Raw genomic sequence first — 21,900 nt, 5'->3', positions numbered from 1 at the left:
GGGCTCTCGGGGAGGAGCGAGTGGGGTGAGGCGAGCGTGAGGACTGGGCGACTCGGGGTGGGGAGGGGCCGACTCAGGGTGGGGCAGGGCCGACTCGGGGTGGGGCGGGGCCGACTCGGGGTGGGGCGGGACTAGCGAGTGGGCGGGGACTCGCGGACTGGTCCCACGCAGGAGCTGAAATTAACCGTGCAGCATAACGGGGAGAAAGTGAAGAGGAACTAAAAAGCCTCTTGATGAAGGTGAAAGAGGAGAGTGAAAAAGTTGGCTTAAAACTCAACATTCAGAAAACGAAGATCATGGCACCTGGGCCCATCACTTCATGGGAAATAGATGGGAAAACAATGGAAACAGTGTCAGACCTTAGTTTGGGGGGCTCCAAAATCACTGCAGATGGTGACTGCAGCCATGAAATTAAAAGACTCTTACTCCTTGGAAGGAAAGTTACGACCAACCTAGATAGCATATTGAAAAGCAGAGACATTACTTTGCCAACAAAGGTCCGTCTAGTCAAGGCTATGGTTTTTCCAGTAGTCATGTATGGATGTAAGAGTTGGACTGTGAAGAAAGCTGAGCGCCAAAGAATTGATGCTTTTGAACTGTGGTGTTGGAGAAGACTCTTGAGAGTCCCTTGGACTGCAAGGAGATCCAACCAGTCCATTCTAAAGGAGATCAGCCCTGGGATTTCTTTGGCAGGAATGATGCTAAAGCTGAAACTCCAGTACTTTGGCCACCTCATGCAAAGAGTTGACTCATTGGAAAAGACTCTGATGCTGGGAGGGATTGGGGGCAGGAGGAGAAGGGGACAACAGAGGATGGGATGGCTGGATGGCATCACTGACTCGATGGACGTGAGTCTGAGTGAACTCCAGGAGTTGGTGATGGACAGGGAGGCCTGGCGTGCTGTGATTCATGGGGTCACAAAGAGTCGGACACGACTGAGAGACTGAACTGAACTGAACTGAACTGATAACAGGGAAAGCTTCATGGTTTATCATGTGGAGATGTTGCTTGTACTTACAGGGTGTCCTTCCCATCAGTGTGGATGGCCTCAGGGCAGGTTTGGGGGTGGGGTGTTCCATAGTTTTCGTTTGAGTGTTCTACAATGATGTGTAATCCTGTACAGCATTGCTTTTGTACTTTAAATGGTGGAAACAATTGAAAAAATAAATCTGCACTTACCAATTATCTAACTGACCCCTGTGTTCCTTCCCTTCCTGGAGAAGGTGATGAAAGGGTGTCCCTACAGGGTGGGTACCTACTCAATAGGACATGTTATTCTAATTATGGTTTTAGGTTTAGCAGCTAAGGATGTGCTCTTGCCCCTTGAAGGAGCTGAGTTCAGGGACTTGGGGTCTTCTCTGAAACTGGGATTGTAACAGTGTTCTATCTGCTAGGCAGGCCTATGTGAAACTGCTCTTGGAAGACTCATGGAATAATGAGTAGAAGCACGTTTCCTTAATTGAGGGGATTCTCTCCATACAAATCACAATTTTGTATGGCTATTGGCCAATGCTACTTTACACCTGATGTCTTAATAATGGAGAAAAAAAAATAATGGAGAAAAAAATTCTCCAAGGAGAGAAAGGCTGTCAAACATTAGTATTCATGCACTTGGAGGTAAAGCAGAGGCTGGGAGCAGGTATCCCATGCATCTAGTCTATCATGCCAGGATTTTGGTGGCCCACCCACTGTGTGGGTTGTGGGGTTGGTGTTTTGTTGTTTTGTTCTGCTACTGTTTGAATGGTTTCCATCCCATGGCCATGCTGGGCTAGTGGAGGGTACCCCCTTCGGATGGGGCTTGAGCTCTCTGATGGGCCACAGGCCCTGTGCTGGGCTGCATGCTTCTAAATTACCTGCCTGACCCCTCAGCAGGTTTAAGTAGCAACATCGACACACACTATCAGTGTAGAAAGGGTCAGTTCAGTTCAGTTCAGTTGCTCAGTTGTGCTGGACTCTTTGCGACCCCATGGACTGCAGCTCGCCAGGCCTCCCTGTCCATCACCAACTCCCAAACTCATATGCATTACTCAAACTCATGTCCATTGAGTCGGTGATGACATTACTTTGTCAACAAAGGTCCATCCAGTCAAGGCTATGGTTTATCCAGTGGTCATGTATGGATGTGAGAGTTGGACTATAAAGAAAGCTTTGTGCAGAAGAATTGATGCTTTTGAACTGTGGTGTTGGAGAAGACTCTTGAGAGTCCCTTGGACTGCAAGGAGATCCAACCAGTCCATCCTAAAGGAGATCAGTCCTGGGTGTTCATTGGAAGGATTGATGTTGAAGCTGAAACTCCAATACTTTGGCCACCTGATGCAAAGAGCTGACTCATTTGAAAAGACCCTGATGCTGGGAAAGATTGAGGGCAGGAGGAGAAGGGGATGACAGAGGATGAGATCATTGGATGGCATCACTGACTCAATGGACATGGGTTTGGGTGGACTCCCGGAGTTGGTGATGGACAGGGAGGCCTGGTGTGCTACGGTTCATGGGGTCTCAAAAAGTCAGACACGACTGAGCGACTGAACTGAACTGAACTCTGAATGTAAGCTAAACAAGCAGGGTCACAATATACGGCCTTGACATTCTCCTTTCCAGATTTGGAACCAGTTTGTTGTTCCATGTCCAGTTCTAACTGTTGCTTCTTGACCTGCATACAGATTTCTCAGGGACAGGTCAGGTAGTCTGTTATCTCTTTAAGAAGTTTCCAGTTTGTTGAGATCCACACAGTCAAAGGCTTTGGTGTAGTCAATAAAGCATAAGTGGATGTTTTTCTGGAACTCTCTTCCTTTTTTGATAATCCAACAGATGTTGGCAATTTGATCTCTGGTTCCTCTGCCTTTTCTAAATCCAACTTGAACATCTGGAAGTTCACGGTTCACATACTGTTGAAGCCTGGCTTGGAGAATTTTGAGCGTTACTTTGCTAGTGTGTGAGATGAGTGCAATTGTGCAGTAGTTTGAGCATTCTTTGGCGTTACCTTTCTTTGGGACTAAAATGAAAACACCTATTCCAGTCCTGTGGCCACTGCTGAGTTTTCCAAATTTGCTGGCATATTAATTCTTCTCCCTAGGAGTTAGCCCTGAGAAGGAAACACAATTTAAGGGCTCCTTTTTGATACTTAATTGAACTTACTGCGCTTCATCAGGCTTCTGCACGAAAACACCAGGGGACTCCAGTGCACAATTCAGATATAATCCCTTTGGTCCATTTGCTAGAAGAAATGACACAGGAAATTGGTAGCGATAAGTGGTATTAAACTTCCAAAAACCACTTCTCCATCCCCCATCAATGAAACAGGGTTTCCATGCATCTCAGTGAGTGGTTTTCAGTGGGAATACAGATACCAATCTCTCTTAGTCTCTGTTTTCTTACTTTGATAAGTATCAGTTCTTTGACTTATAGGAAAATAATGAAGAGTCCTCATGGTAATTGCCAAGGAACAGTTGAAAACAAACAAACAAACAAAAGAGGCCAAATATCAACATCTACTTGGTTTCCTGTTTATTATAAGACACAGTAATTTCCCAAGGCTGGTTCAAATAAACACATTTTGTCCAAGTTCGGGGGCCGCGGTTTTCCCCTGCTTCATGAAGTTGTCGATGGGCAGACCTTTGATCTTCCTGATCCATGCAGCTCTGCTGGCCTTTTCTGGATCGACCACTCCAACTGGCTTTATGGCCTGAAACTCTTTCATCTTGGCCTCCCTATATTCTTTCTGCTCCTTCACAGTCAGCAGCATGAACTCTGTGCTCACTCGTAAGGGGTCAAGGGCAGAGTAGTAGCGGGGCCGTTCTTTCTTGGCAGCCTGGGCTGCCGTGCCTGCGGGCGGAGCCAGCATGCGGTTTGGCTTGATGACCTGCGTGCTGGTTAAGGGGCTGAAGTTGCGCACTCCGTCAGTTGAACTGGTGGCCCGGTCTTCACCCTTCGAGCCACCACGGAACCTGGGGCAGATAAGCACCGGCTGGGGGATGGTGGAATGCACTTGGGGACCATGTACAGACTTCTTCAGGTTGGGCTGAAGCTTCTGGATTTCGAGGGGAATACTGGTCTGCTTCACTTCTATGGGAAGAGTGCTGAATCTCAGTCGGTCAACTGCTTGTTGGACCGCTTGGCCCTTCAAACTCAGGACCTTCCTTGGGTATGGAATGGAAGGTCCCCAGACATCGATGATCTGGGCCTGGGGCCTCCGGGGATAGGCAAACTCCCCAGAATTATGGGCTTTCTGCAGGGCATTCACGGTCAGGAGGAACTGGTCAGGCGACATGGGAATGCACCAGGACTTCTTTGAGCGATGGATCAAGTCTCCCGAAATTCCCAGATACCTTTGTTTTGGTAATTTCTCCATATCATCTGCTTTTTCCAAAAACAAAAGAAAAGCAAATCAGTGTTCCATGAAAACCATTAAATACTCATGCATGAAAATTAAATCCATTCTAACTATTATGCAGACTAAGGTCGCTGTTGCCGAATGGACACGCCACCATCATGTGAGCAAAAATCCTCTCTGAGACAAGCAATCACAACATATTTAACATGAGCTTCTAACAGATATGCTAGTATTTGTGTCCAAGGGTGCATTAACATCTAGATATGCATATTTTGGAAGGAACATCTCTATGTTCCACACAGTCTTGAAATTCCCCTGTGGGAATGAACTTCACACCCCATTTATGGACCTTATAAATTTTTAGTGAAGTGTTAGTTGCTCAGTCATGTCCAACTCTTTGCAACCCTATGAACAGTAGCCCACCAGGCCCCTCTGTCCACGTAATTTTCCAGGCAAGAATAGTGGAATGCGTTGCCATGCCCTCCTCCAGGGGATCTTCCCGACCCAGGGAACAAACTCTCATCTCTTACATCTCCTGCACTGGCAGTCAGGTTCTTTACCACTAGTACCACCTGGAAAGCCCATAAATTTTTAGTAACATAGACTTTTAAATAAAACTTGTATAGCAAAGCTTGATCTCCACTTTATTATAATCAAATTTGATTCCAAAAGATCTTTGGATGTTTCTTAGAATCAAAACTGCCTTCAAAAAATATGTCTCCACTGCAAAATGGAAATTATCACATGGCCAAAAAGCAACTCCTGAACAGGAGATCCCAAAATGTTTTGAATGATAACAGGTCCAAAAGCCACTGATAAGGACAAGAGATTCATTCTAGCACACTGGTGGCTCAGTGGTAAAGAATCTGTCTGCCAGTGCAGGAGACGCAGGTTCGCTCCCTGAGTGGGGAAGAGCCCCTGAAGAATGAAATGGCAACACACTCCAGTATTCTTGCCGGGAAATCACATGGACAGAGGAGCCTGGCGGGCTACAGTCCATGGGGTGACAAAGAATCTGACACAACTGAGTGACTAAACACTTTCACACTTTTCTGTGTGGCCTAGTTAGTAGGGGATGATTAGGGGAAATCAGTCACTAAACCAACACCACAGTCATTCGTAGGAGAAGCTGGGCATTTTATCTGTTCTGAATCAAAGATAAGCAAAGTTATTGGCCTGGTGAAAAACTGGACTGAACAGAGAGAGAAAGAGGGGTTGAATCCTGTCACACTGATTCAGAATAAAGGATCACCCGTCTTCTGATCTCCGGCGACAACAGGTTTTGCTTCCAAATTCTCCTGCTCGGCACCCATGCCATTTGCTTCCTGAGAACCCAGTCTCTTCCTGCCATCTTTCCAGGGTGACTTTGGCTTTCCTGGACTTGGAGGTGTCTCCATTAACACACCTAAATTAAGATTGAGGAGGAAACTGTAGTAATTCTGTGATTCAATCAAGGATGACTACTGGGGGCACAGCTGATAATTCAACTGATCTTCACCCAAATTATCACTTTATTGTTTGATGTTTCTTATTCCTTGGAAGCTAGGCAGTCACCTGGAACCAAAGGTCCATCTAGGTCACCTGCTGAACACCCCCCCCAACCTGATTTCCTACTGATTATGAAGCTTTAAGTGTTATCTGAAATTTCTGGTGCTCTGTCCTAGCTGATCATTTGTGTAAAATATGCTTGGAGGTGATCTATTGATCTAGTATTTTCCAGGTATGCATGTTATCAACCAGAGGTCTAGAGAGAAGAGCGCAATGTAGCTTGTCTCTGTCCTAAGGAAATAATCATGTACTATATGCTTGGAAAGTGGCTTCCCAGATGGCTCAGTGGTAAAGAATCCACCTGCCAAGCAGCAGACACTAGAGATACAGGGTCGATCCCTGAATTGGGAAGATCCCCTGGAGAAGGGAATGCCAATCCACTACAGTATTCTTTCCTGGGGAATCCCATGGACAGAGGAGCCTGGCAGTCTACAGTCCATGGGGTCGGACTTGACAGAGCAACTAACACAATGGCAACATATGTTTGGATCAAGGGCATGGAGAATGGACATGAGTTTGAGTAAACTCCATGAGTTGGTGATGGACAGGGAGGCCTGGCATGCTGCGATTCATGGGGTCGCAAAGAGTTGGACACGACTGAGCGACTGAACTGAACTGGACTGATGAAGGGCTAGCGTCACCTCCTGTAGAAAGAGTCTAATACATTTGGAAATTAGGCCCTGAAAATTAGCAGCTTCCCTTGAGCTGCCTATTAGATTGTCATGTCAAAGAGAACGGTTCCCACCTGCCCTAAAGAACTGGGATGTACATCATTAAGAAACCACTGCCCAAAATATCCTACAAAGAAGCTGGTCCTAGCAGCCCCTTGCCTGCTCCAATGGATACCATAGAGGCAGCCTGGGTTCAGCTGTCTCACCTGTAGGTAATCTGGATGCCCTCAGGAAGATGCGGGACCTGCGAGGTTTGCTTAACAGGGACTCCTGGGCTGTCTGCTTGCTGGACACAGAATCCCTTGGGCTGTAGACCTGGGTGCTAGACTTGGAGAGGACTTCTGCAAAGCTGTTTTCTTCCCTGTCCTCCTCTCTGTCCTTCTTCTTTTGTTTGGCCCGTTCTACTGAGTACTGCCACTTGATATTCTCAAACTGAAACAGGAGGACGTTGCTCTCCGTGTTGATCACCATTCTGGAACCAAAGCAACATGATTGCCCACAAAAGGGGACTTCCCTGGTAGTCCAGTAGTTAAGACTACACCTCCCAGTGAGGGGGAGCGGGTTCAATCCCTGGTCAGGGAGCTAAGATCCCACATACCCTTAAAAGGAACGTGGAGGCTGCCATTGCCCCAGCTTCCAAATATGCATTAGGACTATTGTCCCACTGGATCCTGAGCCAAGAAATCAGTGCTGGGGAAATGACCACACAAACAGGGTGGTGTAGGTTGTTTCAGGGTCTAGAGCAGAGAAAGGTAGCAGGCCGTGCAGCAGAACTCATTAGCTCTGTAGCTATTTTCTTTAAAAATGAGTTGTGAGCAAAGCACACGTGTCCTGATTACTTCACTTCTCGAGTTAAAACATTTTAAGTGAATTTCTGTTCCTGGAGTAAGTGCTAAGGACCTAGGTACCCGAGGCAGAAAGCTTAGCTACTCTGCACACAAATGTCTGGAAGTCCACTCCTTTCTTAAGCACAGCATCCAAATGCCACATGTCTATTGTCATGATGGGATGAGAAAGCTCGCTAATGGGGGAAGTCTTCAAGCCCTCGCTGACTTTCTACCCCAATCTTCACTCCATCACTCCAGGATCTCTGTGCACACTCTATATCCAGACAGGACATTTGTATTTGGAAAGCAGGAGGGTTTCCATCTTCCCTAATCCCCCCTGAACCCGGGACCCCAAATATTACCTCCCACCCATTGTTCCTGGGGTTCACAGCATTCACAGGGCGCTGCTCCCCAACCCTGGTTCCTAGGTCGCCTATAGCTGTAAACAAGAGATGGAAATGCTGTGTGCAGGCTCCTTTCTGCTCCAAAAGGCTGTAATTTTAAGGCTGTCAACAGTCAGCATAAACTCTCCATAAAAGTGACTGGTTATAGTAGGATACGCTGGAATGGAATTAGAGAACCATCCCAGTTAGAAATCTTTCAGACTCATTTTTACTCAAGCTGACATCTCTCTTTGGATGTCACAAATGAGAAAAAGGTCAGAGGTGATCTCTCTTTATGGCTTTCTGACTTCATGACTGAAAGAGTATTCATTTATTGAGCCTTATTACGCAGAAGGAAGGCAAAGTCGTTCGGGGTGACTAGGTGATGTCTCAAGTGAGCCTGTGCTAGAATTTACAAGTCTAGTTGGGTATTTTTACATAATATCACGTGAACCTAGTGTATAACAACACAGTGCTATATTCACTTAGTGCCACCATGGTTCTGTTTCATAAACTCCTCTGCTCCCTGGAGAAGGGAAGAGCCACCTATGCCAGTATTCTTGCCTGGAAAATCCCATGGACAGAGGAGCCTGGTGGGCTACAGTTCATGGGGTCACAAAGAATAAGACTTGACTAAGTGATTGAGCACACACACCTCTGCACAGTTCTGCCCCACTGGACATGGGGCCACCTACCAATGCCACCCCAACTTTCCTGCAAGTCTCTTTGCATCAGAGACGAGACACAGGGACCTGAGGAGCGCTCAGGCTGGACAGAGGATCAGGGGGCAGGGGAAGGCTGCCTGTTGGCAGAACCGGGTCCCTGCGGCAGAGCTGTATCATGCCCATCATATGATCAGATCCGAGCCTGGGAACAAATGAGCCCCTGAGCCTATCATCCACCACAACCCAAACTGCAGGTGAGCACAACCTGTGCTCTCCTGCTGCCTGCAAATCCGGGGCCAGTGTCCCAGAGGAGGGAAAAAAGAAACCATCTAAACCGACTCGCTCAGGACCCTGACCTCCACACCGACCACCCACCTGTTGCCCTGAATAAAGAAGGACAGCACAGGATCACCTCTGCCATTGGCTTTCATCACCTTCAGACAGTTCCCGTTGAGGAAATTGTAAATGCGGATCTTGCCATCGGCACAAGCACTGATGACCCGGAGGAAGAGAAGGGCCACGTGGAGAACCTCCCTGGAAGGGAACAGAGCGACGGGCAGTACCCACCTTCCGGTGAACCACTCGGATGTGTCTGCAGTCAGGGACTTTGGTGTGTGGTTGGAAGTGGGTGGGGGGCTCATGGACTGTCCCTGAAGCAACGTTTGCCATCATTTTGTGATTCTGGATGTAAACCATTAACCCTCAAGACGCAGCTGTACTCTCTCCCCTCACTCTGCAGTTACTGTTCCTACAACTTGGTCACAGTGCCACAAGGCAGAAAAACAAAAGGGCTTACATCAAGATTTTTTTTTTTTTGGTCAGATATATAGATGACTGTGCTTCTCTCTTACAATTTGATTTCTAGCTATCAGACTTCTACAAATGTCATGCTCAGAATCATTTGACATTTTTAATCTTTTTAAAAGTAGCATTATTATATAAATAAAGAAAAAAAAAGACGGGAAAATGGTTATCTTTGTAAGAAGCAAAAACCTGGTATTTGAGCAGGTTCTCTTGGTCCTTAAATTAGTGGCTTTCATTCTTTCAGTGAAACATCCCATAGGAAAACTGTATCCACCAGCTGAGATTTTTGAGCTCTCTTTTGTGATTACCAGCAGGGGAAGAGAGGGGGGGATCGGGAGAAGATTTATATAAATGCCTCTAACAAAATCCCCCTGACAACAGTTGGGTCCTAGCTGGGCTCCAGATAAGTGGAGTATTCAGATCTGAGAAGTGCCATTACCCTACTGCTATTAATGCTACTGAAAAATGGAACTTGATGTCACCAATTTTTTAGACCTTGTGTGCAAAGCAGGTCCATCGACCTCTGCCACCTCCACCCATCCAAGTCCATCCATGGCCACATTCATATGTTACTTTCTCCATAAAGCCACCTCTCATCTCCACTTCTCCTCTCACCCTACTCATATACATAGACTTCTGGTATATTGTCAGATCCTCTTGGGTACAGCACCTGTCTTATCCACCTTTGCACACCCAGCACCCAGCACATGGCCCAGCCCTGCAGCAGGTCCTCAATAAATATTTATTACAAAAGTGAACGTTGGCTCACATTTCAGTGTATGATCATTGCTAAGGTATGTTAAAACAATGACATCCAACATAGGGAGTTGGGATGGGCAAGTACACACTGCTCTATTTAAAATGGATAACCAACAAGGACCTACCATATAGCACAGGGAGCTTTGCTCAACGTTATGTGGCAGCCTGGGTGGGAGGGGAGTCTGGGGGAAGAACACATGTATATGTGTTCTCTGTATATGGCTGAGTTGCTCTGTTGTGCACCTGAAACCATCTCAACATTGCTAATCAGCTGTGTTTTTGTTGTTGTTTAGTTGCTAAGTCATGTCTGACTCTTATCCTTCAATATAAAATAAAAAGTTAAAAGAATGACATCCACCACATATCATCTGGACTTGGTCAGATTCCAAGGTGACCTAGGTACCAGAGTCATACTGAGACTTTTCAAGGCTCCAACAACTAGCAAAACAAAAATAACAAAGACTTTGAAACGCAGAAGACATTCAAAGAACAGCAAAGAAGTCAATGCGGCTTGATGTATCATGTGATGAACACATGGCTAGATGGACAGATGGATAGATAGATAATAAATGTAAGGTATAAAATACATGTAAGAAAGTTCAACAAAATTCTAATTTTTTCCCAAGATGAAAATGCAATGACTTTACTGGCGCCCTAAGTGCACCTCAGTCCACCTATGGCGATCCACACTGGGAGAGATGCCTAGTGACTGAAGGGTTTGCCTCCCTGTGTGTCTCTTTGGATCTTGCTGAGCGGAGCCTACACTTCTCGTGGGTTCCTGTGACATTTGGTGGTTCAGCCTATATACCATCATAGCCTGGTGATTTAAAGCACAGACTTTGGGATCAGAAAATCTGGGATCAAAACCTGATCGTACCTCTTACTGACTGTATAAACTTGAGAAAATAACCTCTCAGTCTTCAGTTTTCTCTTCCATGAGAAGGGGAACTGCTTCAGAGGATTCCTGTTGTGATTAAATCAATCGAGGTATTTTAAAAATTAAGCCCATACCTCACACAACAGTGGTTTTCATGGTTCTGGCATAATCCAGTCTCCTTTCATATTTTATCTCTGCCCTAGAAATGTCACTTGTCTCTTTCTTTGTCCCTCCTTAATCAAAAAAAAACACTGCAGAAGGTGACGTCAGTGAAAATGGTGGCGTTCAAAGGAACTCCAAAATTCTATCCTTTCATAAAAGCAATGAAAAAACTGGCAAAAACTGTCAGAATCAACTATTTGGAACTCTGGAAAATAACCAAAGGCTTGCAGCAACCCAAGGGAAACCACTAATAAAGTAATTCAAAAATACATAGTAAAAATGTGATGACAGAATTAAAATGGTACACTGTTAATATCTAAATATCTGTTCAACACCCAAAAAGACCACAATAGAAAACTTGAGAAATGAAACAAACAAACAAACAAAATATGTATAAGACTATAGAAAAACAAAAAGCCAAATGGTAGAGTTAAGTTTGTTTTACACTTAATGTAAATAGATTAAATTCTTCCATTAAAAGGCAGACATTGGGAGAAACGATTAAAAACACAATCCAACTAAATGCTGCCTACAGGAGGCTCACTGTAGATTCAAAGACACAAATATGTTGAAAGTGAAAGAGTGGGAAAAAAAGATACTCCTTGCCAAAGGAGCACCAGAGTGTCTACACAAATACCACACAAAATAGACTTTTAGACAAAACTGTTAATAGAGACAAAAAAAGAACATTACATAATAATGGTAAAAGAATGAATTTACCAAGGATATATAACAATTATAAAATTTTTGCTTAGACTGCCCCCCAAAAATAAGAGATAAAATTCAAATTACTAAAATCAGAAATGAAACGGAGGACATTACTACTGACTGATGGAAATATTGTGTAATTAGATAGTGGGAATCGCCACATAACATTATGGATATACTAAAAAACATTCAATTGTACATCATGAAACGGTGAATTTTGTGTCATGTGAATTATCTTAATTTTTAAGTTGTAAATATATATATATTCAATTTACTTAATATATACTAAAATGTTATATATAGTATATAAATATATATTTAATGTATTAAATATATTATATAATATATATAAATATACAATGTATACATTAAATGGAATGAAGGTGTTCAGTGTACTTGATAGTCATATTTCCTGCAGTAAATGAATAATTTGGCTTCTTTGTACAAATCAATAGCATAAATTTGCTTTCTCAACACTTCACTATGTCCAGCTAAACTACCCACAAAGGAGATCAAACTGCCCAGCAAGATCAAACCAGTCAATCCTAAAAGAAATCAACCCTCAATATTCATTGGAAGGACTGATGCTGAAACTGAAGCTCCAATCCTTTGGCCATCTGATGCAAAGAACTGAGTCACTGGAAAAGACCCTAGAGCTGGGAAAGGTTGAGGGCAGGAGGAGAAGGGGACAACAGAGGATGAGATGACTGGACTGACTCAATGGACATGAGTTTGAGCAAACTCTGGGAGATGGTGAAGGACAGGGAAGGCTGACTTGCCGCAGTCCATGGGATCACAAAGAGTGAAACACAACTTAGCAACTGAACAACAACAATCAAGCACTTATATATACACAGTACTGCTTCAGATGAGTGGGAGAAAGGGCCCTACAAATGAGAACACTGCCCATGTCCTCCAAATGTACTATAACTGTCTATGGATTTGCTGTAAGTGTGCAAGGCAGTAAGTGTGCAAGGCATCAAGAGCCAATGTGGATGGTGTGTTGGGCTGTCATTCAGTGGAAGTAGGAATGGTTTAAGAAGATCCCAAAGCTGAGGTATTAATAGAATGGGTTTGATGAAATGGTGAACATACTGCTAAGTTTGCTGGAAACAATTATCTTCCAATAACTAAATTAAATCCTACTGAATCATGCTTGGAAGGTTTTAAAAATGTAGCGTTACCATTTTAATGTGATATCACAAAGTTTGAGTCCCTCCTTGAGGTCAAGTTTGGACAAGCTAGATGATCAATGCTGTAAGGTTTATCGATAATCACCCAAGGCTTAACTAAATCACTGAACACTGGCCCTTCCTGATACTACCCACCTGTCAACAATGCAGTTACACCCCAGATAGAGAACATACACATATAGGCCCATATCCCCCTCTACTGCCCACAAAGCCAGTCTGCCTGCTCAAGAAGTTTCTGTGGATAACCAAAAAGGGCCTATTGTATTGTATAGCACAAGGAACTCTGCTCAATGTTATGTGGTAGCCTGGATGGGAAGGGAGTTTGGGGGAGAGTGGGTACATATATATGTACAGCTGAGTCCCTTTGCTGTGCACCTGGAACTATCACAATATTGTTACCCAACTATACTCCAATATAAAACCTTTCTTAAAAATTTAAAAATTAATTAAAAAAAAAAGAGGTTCCTGTGAGGGTACAAGGAAATCTAGGACCATTTTTCATTAAATAACTCTCCTTGACAGATCCTCCTGGAAGACCCTCTCTCAATGAATTAGGATAGCACTTAGCTTCCTGGCGTCTCTTATAATGCATTCAGGGGAAGAAGCAATATTCGTGCAGTACAAGAGTGGCATAGAGCAGTTTGTAAAACCCACAATTATGGCAGAACCATTAACTGACCACAATGCCCTTTACAAATAAGCCTAGATAACCTCAGAGTACTTCTTAATTGGATCCAAGCACGCACCATCACTAAACTGGGATTGGAAATGCAAAATGAAATCCATTTGCTGTCCCGGAATAGAATTGAGCCCCCAGGCTTTAAGGGAGCGCCTTCTTTAAGCCCTTCCTTATTTTTAAACCTTTGGCACCTGGGTCATTTTAAGTTTTCGCAACCACAAAATTCCAAGAACTTAAGTTTACTGGAATTGGCATCACAGAGGGACAGTTCCGCCAATATTCCTAAGTTTGGTAGGTAACAGATAAAATTTATTACATGTGCCGTAAGTGTAAATTTTCAGTAACTTCTCAAAATCTCCACATGGTATTATTGTTTCTTAAGAGAGACAAGGGAGGGCAGGAGAGGGGTGACTATATTGGGCAACAGGTGGGAGAAGAGGAAAGTGGAAATGGGTGAGGAGCAGAGGCGAGAGGGTCAGCAGAGAGCAGTAGGGACAGTGAAGTCCCTACTTAATGAAGACTTCACCCAAGAGTGAAGTCTAGGTTCTGTTGGGAAAATTGGGGTCAGGGGCAGGGACCTGGCCAGGGTGTCCTGAGTACCTACTTTGGATGCTTGAAGGCCATGAGGCACCGCTCGTACTTTCCCACCATGCTCCAGGCCATGACCAGGCCATCAGTGCTTCCTGACAGGAGATGCCACTGGTCGAAGTATAGACACTTCACGGCCCCCTCGTGGCCGTTGAGCGTCTGCAAGAAAAGATGCCTCTGTTCTCAGCCCATCTTCAGCCCGAATCATGACTCCTCGAGGAGCAGAGCTGGAGGCTTCTTGAGATGGATCCCAAAGCCACGCTCCACCAGTCTGAGGCTACCACACTGGGAGTCTGCCTGAGCCCACTGCATGTCTGCTCTAAGAAGGTTGGTGAGGTTCAGGCAACCTGCTCCCTCCCCAGTTAAGGAGGAAGGAGATCTGGGGAGGCCTTGTACCCAGTGGGTCTGTGACCAGGTAGGCCCCGCCTTCCTGGAGTGCCTGAGAGGGACACAGTCTTCCTTCCTCCGCTGCCAGAAGGGCAAGGCTCATGTGTCAGCTCCCTGCCAGGACCAGAGGCAGCTTGATATCCAGTAACTACTGCTTAGACCACAGTAACATCACTGGTGAGAAAAGCCCACCAGCTAGGCAGCCGCTTCTTGCTGTGATCCTGTATTCTCAGCACAAAAGATATCTCAGCACCACCCACCAGGGATGGGGGCTGCCCATCCGGCAAGAACACTTCCTGTGTGTGAACATTCGATCACTTTCTAGACAGCCAACATTCTCTTCTCAGAAGAGAGGCAAGAGGAGATCACTGTGGTTTGTTCATTCCCAGACCCCATGCCAGAATCAGGGTCAAATGTTCCAGAAGAAGAAAAGGTACTTTACCTGTGCTGCTGTGAAAAGACCCCTCCGAATCCATGTATCTTGCGGAGTCAGAACGTAGCCTCCACCACCTCCACCCATGAAAACATGGCTCACGTGGGCCTTGACCTTCAACCAACTCAGAATGGCCCCTTCTTAGGGGGTCTTCCCTTCCCTTTCTCAGGACCACCCTCTTTTGGTGACTGCCTCTCAACCACCCTAGGGTGGTCTGGGGAGCTACCTGTCTGTCAGTGCCTGTCAGTGTCCTCCAGCCTCTCACCCACAGCACTCTGCTCCCCAGTCCCCATCCCTAGCCCCTCCCCCTAGTCCCCTCCCCCCAGTCCCCAGCGTTCACCTTTACCAGCTGGGCTGTGACCATGTGCCACACTTTGACCATGCCTTTCTCACAGCTGCTCACGATGTACGTGTCATTGATCCTGGTATCCAGGATGGGGTCTTTGTGTTTGAAAGTCTTTAAGCACTTCCCTGTCTCTATATCCCACTCTGAAAGGGAAGGGGAGAGAGAAAAGAGGGTGCATGGAGAGGGTGCCAAAGGGGCTCCATACCCCATCGCAGAAGCTGAGACCAGCCAAGCCCATCATATCAAACTCCAGAAGGCTTCATCTGGTCCAGCACCCCCAATGGCTCACCCATAGTCCATGTACCTGCAACCCAGGGCTCCCCTCTCATAGCCCTTGGGAGATCCAGCAATGCATAGACCTTGGCTCTGACCCTGAACCTTAGCCTCCTGGTCTAAGAGGTGGACAGCTCATCTCCAGTAAGCCTCCTCCTCAAGCCTGAAAGATGCTAGAGTAGATTTCAGGAAAATCATGGCAGGTGTTCAGGGCATGATTCCTCCCAGATGCTGTCTCCTGACCCTCACCTCCTACCCACCCTCAAAGAAAAGAAAGCTGTCTCTCTCCATTTACATTTTAAAGTACTTCTGAATCTGACTTTTGGATTTTACTTCTAAGAGATTGTCACAGCTGAGGGCGAATCTACTGCTGCTTCTACACAGATGGTGCTGGAGCCCCCACCTCTCATATCATAAACGTTGGGTGGATATGAGAGTCCATGGGTGGTGGGAGAACTGAGCTTGAAGGAAGAGACTGAAAGTGGGCATCACAAATTCAGTGATGAGAACATTAAAGCCCCCCATAGAACCTACTTCCTCAGGCAATGCAATGAGTATCACAGGACCAAATACTAACCACAGTGCACACCCACCCCACACTAGCCATGAGCCGGGCTAATCAAAGTGCTTGCCATGCATTAACTCATCTTCACAGGACAAAGCTATTATTACTCCTTCCTGTACAGATGGGGAAACTGAGACCCAGAGAGGTTCAGTAACCTGCTCAAGATCACAGGGGTGGTGAGCAGATTGAACTGGGATTTGAACCCAGGGAGTCTGGGTCCAGAGACCATTTTGCCTTCACCTGGGCATCTGCGGGAACTTCGCACTCAATGCATTAGCTTCCCATTGCTGCTGTAACAGATTACTATCAACTTAGAGCCTGAAAATGACAAACAGATTATCTTACAGAATCACTGCACAACCTCACAAGGCTAAAATCAAGGTGTCAGCAGGGCTGTGCTCCTTTAGGGAGTCTCAGGGGGGTGGAGGGAGGAATCCATGTCCTCACCTTTTCCACCTTCTAGGGTCCCCGACACACACCTTGTCTCACACCCCCTTTCTCCATCTTCAAGGCCAGCAACGTTCCATCTCTCTGACCATTCATCCACAGTCATGTCTCCTTTTGGTCACACATAAGAAAATGTCTGTTTTTATGGATCCAGGTGATGACCCATGGGCCCACACCAATAACCCTGGGTCATCTCCACATTTTAAGGTCCCTGACTTCACTACATCTTCAAAGTCCTTCTTGCTATGCAAGATGACACAGTCACTGGTTTCCGGGATTAGGATGGGACCGTCTTTGGCTGGCTGTTCTCCTGCCACACTCAACGTGTCCAAAATACAAGCCATCATCTTCTCCTCCATCCCTCCCCTACCCTGCTCTTCCTCCAAGGTCCCATTTCCATCAATGGTACTTCTGTGTACCCAATGGCCTGAATTATAAAGTCTGGCCTCACCCTTCGCCATTCTTTCTTGCTTTTCATCTCCTGTTAGTGCTGAAGTCCTGCCAGTTCTCATTCTGGAAATCTTACCCCCCAACCCCGTCCTCTGTATGTATCATCTCCTTACAGGTACATACAGATCCATCCGATAACTTCACACTTGCCTATTCTCAGATATTCTGAAGACATCTTGTCTCCAAAGAGTTGCCATCTTTCCAAATCTTTCTTCCACAATATCACTAGAGCAGTCTTTCTCAAATACGCATCTCATCATATCACTTCTCAGCTTAGAACGCATTTACAGCCTCCTACATTTTACAGAATAAAGTTCAATTTTCAACACATAAGGCCCTTTATAATCTGGCCCCAAACAAACATACCTGCCTGATCGCCAACACAACACACAACAGCTCAGCCAACTGAGCAGAGGGAAAGTCCCTCAATTCTTCATTTTCTTTCATATTCTGTGATTTGCCTGAGCTGTTCCTTCTGTTTAAAATGCCCTACACACTCCCTCTGCTTGTAGAACTACTCATCCTCAGGACCAGACTCAAACAGTACCCTGCCTGCGGTGCTTTCCCTTTTACTCTTATTTCTATGGTGACTTAGCCCTCCACAAACTTGCTGGAGTACACGTTTTAGAACCAGACAGCCCTGGGTTCAAATCCCCACCCAACCACTTAGCAGTTTGACTCATGGCTAATTGTTTTTCTCTCTGAGTCGTGGATCCCTTATCTGCATCCACCCCATAGAACGCTTATGAGACTGAAATAAGATAATGTAAAGCACCCATCGCAGTCCCAAAGTTAGTACTCAATAAAAGGCAACTGTTGTCATTCACATATTTACTCTTCCCTCCATGATATATTTATGTATCTGTCTCCATTAGGAGACCACGAGGCTCTTGAGGAAATAGAAAGCCACGTTGAAAGGGCCATGGCATATGCTGCTTTCCTTACACTTAGCACAGCTCCTAGCATTCAACCAATAGTCATCAATGGATCATAGATAGATGGATGAAGGGATAAGCGACTGCCTGTAGAAATGAGCAAAACAAGTCTTCTGGCAACCCATGGGCTTAGGGAAACATCTTAGAGAGTCTGAGGCATTTCTTTCTCACCTTTTACCTGGCAATCTTTTGCTCCAGAGGCGAGCTTGTTCTTATACACATCCATGCAGGTGATGGTCCCCTGGTGGCCATTGAAGATGCGTATACAAGCCCCACTTTTCAGATCCCAGTACCTGCAGGAATCAGACCACAAAAAAGAGATGTTTTTGAGACTTTCTGAGGACCCAAGGGTTCAACAGCATAGAGTTCCTTTAGGTTGATAGGTAGTTGGAAGGCATCAGAGTTTCATGATTAAGCTCAGAGTCCAAGGCTTGGATTTGAATCCCACTTGCAGCATTTCTTAGGTGTAACTTTAATAAAGCTACTGAACTTCAGTGAAAACTTCATTTCCTCCTTGATTCAATGGAAATGATAATAAAAATAATTATCTCACAGGTTTATGAAGAATTAAATACAGTAATGCAGAAATTGTCAACTAGGGGTGACATCCACTCCCAGGGGACATGTGACAATGTCTGGAGACATGTTTGGTTGTCACAAGCTGGGCTTCCTGGGTGGCTCAAATGGTAAAGAATCTGCCTGCAATGTGGGAGACCCAGGTTTGATCCCTGGGTCAGGAAGATCCCCTGGAGAAGGGAATGGCTTAATTCCATGGACAGAGGAGCCTGGCGGGCTACAGTCCATGGGATTGCAAAGAGTCAGACGCAACTGAGTGACTAACACTTTTACTTTTCATCAGATGGAAGGGTCCCTAGAACAATCACCAGGCTCAGAATCCACAACACTGATTCAGTGGTAGAGCTGATCTTCAAACAAGAACAACAGAACAATTGACACATGCCACTTGGATTCAGACTATTTTATGTGCATTTCTAAAGCATATCTAGGGCTTCCCAGGTGACTCTGTGGTAAAGAATCCACCTGCCATGCAGGAGACCTGGGTTCCATCCCTGGGTTGAGAAGATCCCCTGGAGGAAGAAATGGCAACCCACTCCAGTATTCTTGCCTGGAGAATCCCATGGACAGAGGAACCTGGTGGGCTACAGTTCTTGGGGTCACAAAGAGTCAGACATGACCTAGCAACTAAACACACACACACACAAAGCATATCTAAGAGATATATAGGAAACATGTATGAGTCACACTATTTTTTAATATACAAACCTGCCTCAGATCTCTCAACCATCATTCATACTGACTTTGTGACAGGACAAAGTATAATGTCAAGAGACTGGGCTCTGGAGCCAGGCTGCCTGAGGTCCACTCACATATCCATCACTCACTGGCTGTGTGATCTCAAATAAGTTACTGAATCACCTGCTATCTCAGTTTCCTCATTTGTAAATTGGGGATAATAATGGTACTTATTCCATAGTTATTAGGAGACTTGGCACATAATAAACTATAAGTAAATGTTTCTTTTGATTGGGGGGGGGCGGGCGTTGTCAGACTTTTCCTTCTAATATTCCTAAAGGTCCAATGGCCTTTATCTGTTCATCAGAGCCTCCTATGCATACATAGTTGACTTTAACAAGGTCCCAGTGGTCTGAAAAAAAAGCATGTTTTGAATTTCTACTTCCTAGCAGCATGGTTAACCATATGCCCAGGTTGTTTTCATAATTTATGCAGAAAAGGTATTTGATAAACGCTTTTAGAAAAATAGGAATGGGGACTTCCTTAGTGGTCCAGTGGCTAAGACTCCATGCTCCCAATACAGGGGGATGGGTTCAATCCCTAGTCAGGGAACTAGGTCCACATGCTGCAACTAAAGATCCTACAAGCAGCAATGAAGATTCTGCATGCTGCAACTAAGACCACTGTAGCCAACTAAATAAGCAAATATTTTAAAATTTGTAAATGGATGTTTATAGCCACTTACTCATAACAGACAAAATGTAGACGCAACCAAGATGTCCTTCAGTGGATGAAGGAATAAATAAACTGTGGTCCATCTGGACAGTGGAATATTATTCAATGTAAGTAAAAAATGAGCTATCCAGACATGAAAAGACATGGAGGAGCCTTAAATGCATATGACTAAGTGAAAGAAGATCTGAAAAAGCTACACACTATATGATTTCAACTACATGACATTCTGGAAAAGGCAAAACTACAGAGCCAGTAGAAAGATTCATGGTTGTCAGGGATTGGGAGAAGCATGAATAGGTAAAGAACAGAGGATTTTTAGGGCAGTGAAAATACTTTGTATGATACTATAATGATGGATATGTGTCATTATATATTTGTCCAAATGCATACAATGTACACCACCAAGTGTGAACCCTAAGTTAAACTGTTGACTTTAGGTAATTGCATGCATGCTCAGCCTCTCAGTTGCGTCCAACTCTTTGTGACCCCACAGACTATAGCCCACCAGGCTCCTCTGACCAAGGGATTCTCCAGGCAAGAATACTGGAGTGGGTTGTCATTTCCTCCTCCAGGGGATCTTTCCAAGCCAGGGATCGAACTCCTATCTCCTGTATCTCCTGCACTGCAGGAGGATTCTTTACCCACTGAGCCATCAGGAAAGCACAGATTACGATGTGTCAAAGCAGGGTCATCAGTTGTAACACATGTTCCACTCTGATGGGGAATCTTGAGGACAAGAGAATATATTCGTGTGCAGGTGCAGAAGGTATATTGGAAAACTTTGTGTCTTCTGTCAATTTTGCTGTGAATCTGAAACTGCTCTATAAAAATTGTCTTTTTTAAAAAGGTAGTTTTGATATAAGAATAGAAAAACAAGCCAACAACACTGTTTTATTTTTGAAAGTTGCTGAGAGTGAATCTTGAAAGTTCTCATCACAAGAAAAAAAACGTCACTCTGTGCTGTGATGGATATAACTAAATTCACTGGGGTAATTATTTTGCAATATATGCATATATCAAGTCATTATATTATACACCTAATATATTGTATGTCAATTCTACCTCAATAAAAATTTTTTTAAACTTTGTATGTCAATTATACCTCAACAAAAAAATTTTTTTAATTCATACACATGGGTATCAGGAAACACATACAGGAATGTCTATGGCAGTAATCTTTGAAAGAATAAACAGCTAACAACAATGCAAATATCCACCAACAGAAGAGTAAATAAATGAGTTATGATGATGTATTCATCCAATAAAATACTATATCTCAGTGAAAATAAGTTAACTACTGCTATCTATATCATAAAGATGAATCTCAAAATTAGTGCAAGAATCAAGTACATGTGAATTTTTAAAATATAACTACATTTATGTTGAGTTCAAGAAAGGACAAAGGTAGTGAATATATCTGGAGATACATAAATAGGTAGCAAAACTATAAAGAAATTTAAGTATAAAATTTATACTGATCAGAAGGAAGAAAGAAAAAATAAGAGAAAGGCACACAATGAGATTTGGGGAAAGGAGTGCGTCAAGGCTGTGTATTGTCACCCTGTTTATTTAACTTATACGCAGAGTACATCATGAGAAACGCTAGGCTGGAAGAAGCACAAGCTGGAATCAAGATTGCCGGGAGAAATATCAATAACCTCAGATATGCAGATGACACCATCCTTATGGCAGAGAGTGAAGAGGAACTAAAAAGCCTCTTCATGAAAGTGAAAGAGGAGAGTGAAAAAGTTGGCTTAAAGCTCAACATTCAGAAAACGAAGATCATGGCATCTGGTCCCATCACTTCATGGGAAATAGATACGGAAACAGTGGAAACAGTGTCAGACTTTATTTTGGGGGGCTCCAAAATTACTGCAGATG

General features: G+C 44.5%; 1 protein-coding gene across 7 annotated transcripts in view; it reads right to left on the bottom strand.

The window, feature by feature from the left end:
• Nucleotides 1-3,489: 3,489 nt before the first annotated feature.
• The window catches only part of FBXW10B (F-box and WD repeat domain containing 10B), a 31,032-nt gene continuing 12,621 nt past the window's right edge, over nucleotides 3,490-21,900 (bottom strand). For 2 of the 7 annotated variants that reach the window (XM_086358717.1, XM_086358721.1), the window contains 7 exons: nucleotides 18,202-18,323; nucleotides 15,355-15,503; nucleotides 14,211-14,353; nucleotides 8,800-8,958; nucleotides 6,756-7,021; nucleotides 5,583-5,735; nucleotides 3,490-4,356 (listed from right to left, as the gene is read on the bottom strand). In XM_086358717.1, coding sequence (XP_086214843.1) covers nucleotides 3,539-4,356; nucleotides 5,583-5,735; nucleotides 6,756-7,021; nucleotides 8,800-8,958; nucleotides 14,211-14,353; nucleotides 15,355-15,503; nucleotides 18,202-18,323 — 1,810 coding nt within the window. In that variant the 3' untranslated portion in view covers nucleotides 3,490-3,538. The remainder of the gene's footprint in view (nucleotides 4,357-5,582; nucleotides 5,736-6,755; nucleotides 7,022-8,799; nucleotides 8,959-14,210; nucleotides 14,354-15,354; nucleotides 15,504-18,201; nucleotides 18,324-21,900) is intronic. The other 5 variants (XM_086358718.1, XM_086358719.1, XR_015147853.1 and 2 more) reach the window with 4 other exon arrangements.

Source organism: Bos grunniens, chromosome 19 (genome assembly GCF_055505025.1).
Source record: "Bos grunniens cultivar Pamir isolate PY7600 chromosome 19, Bosgru_T2T1.0, whole genome shotgun sequence".
Classification (NCBI taxonomy): Eukaryota; Metazoa; Chordata; class Mammalia; order Artiodactyla; family Bovidae; genus Bos; species Bos grunniens.
This window is presented reverse-complemented; position numbering and strand designations above follow the sequence as displayed.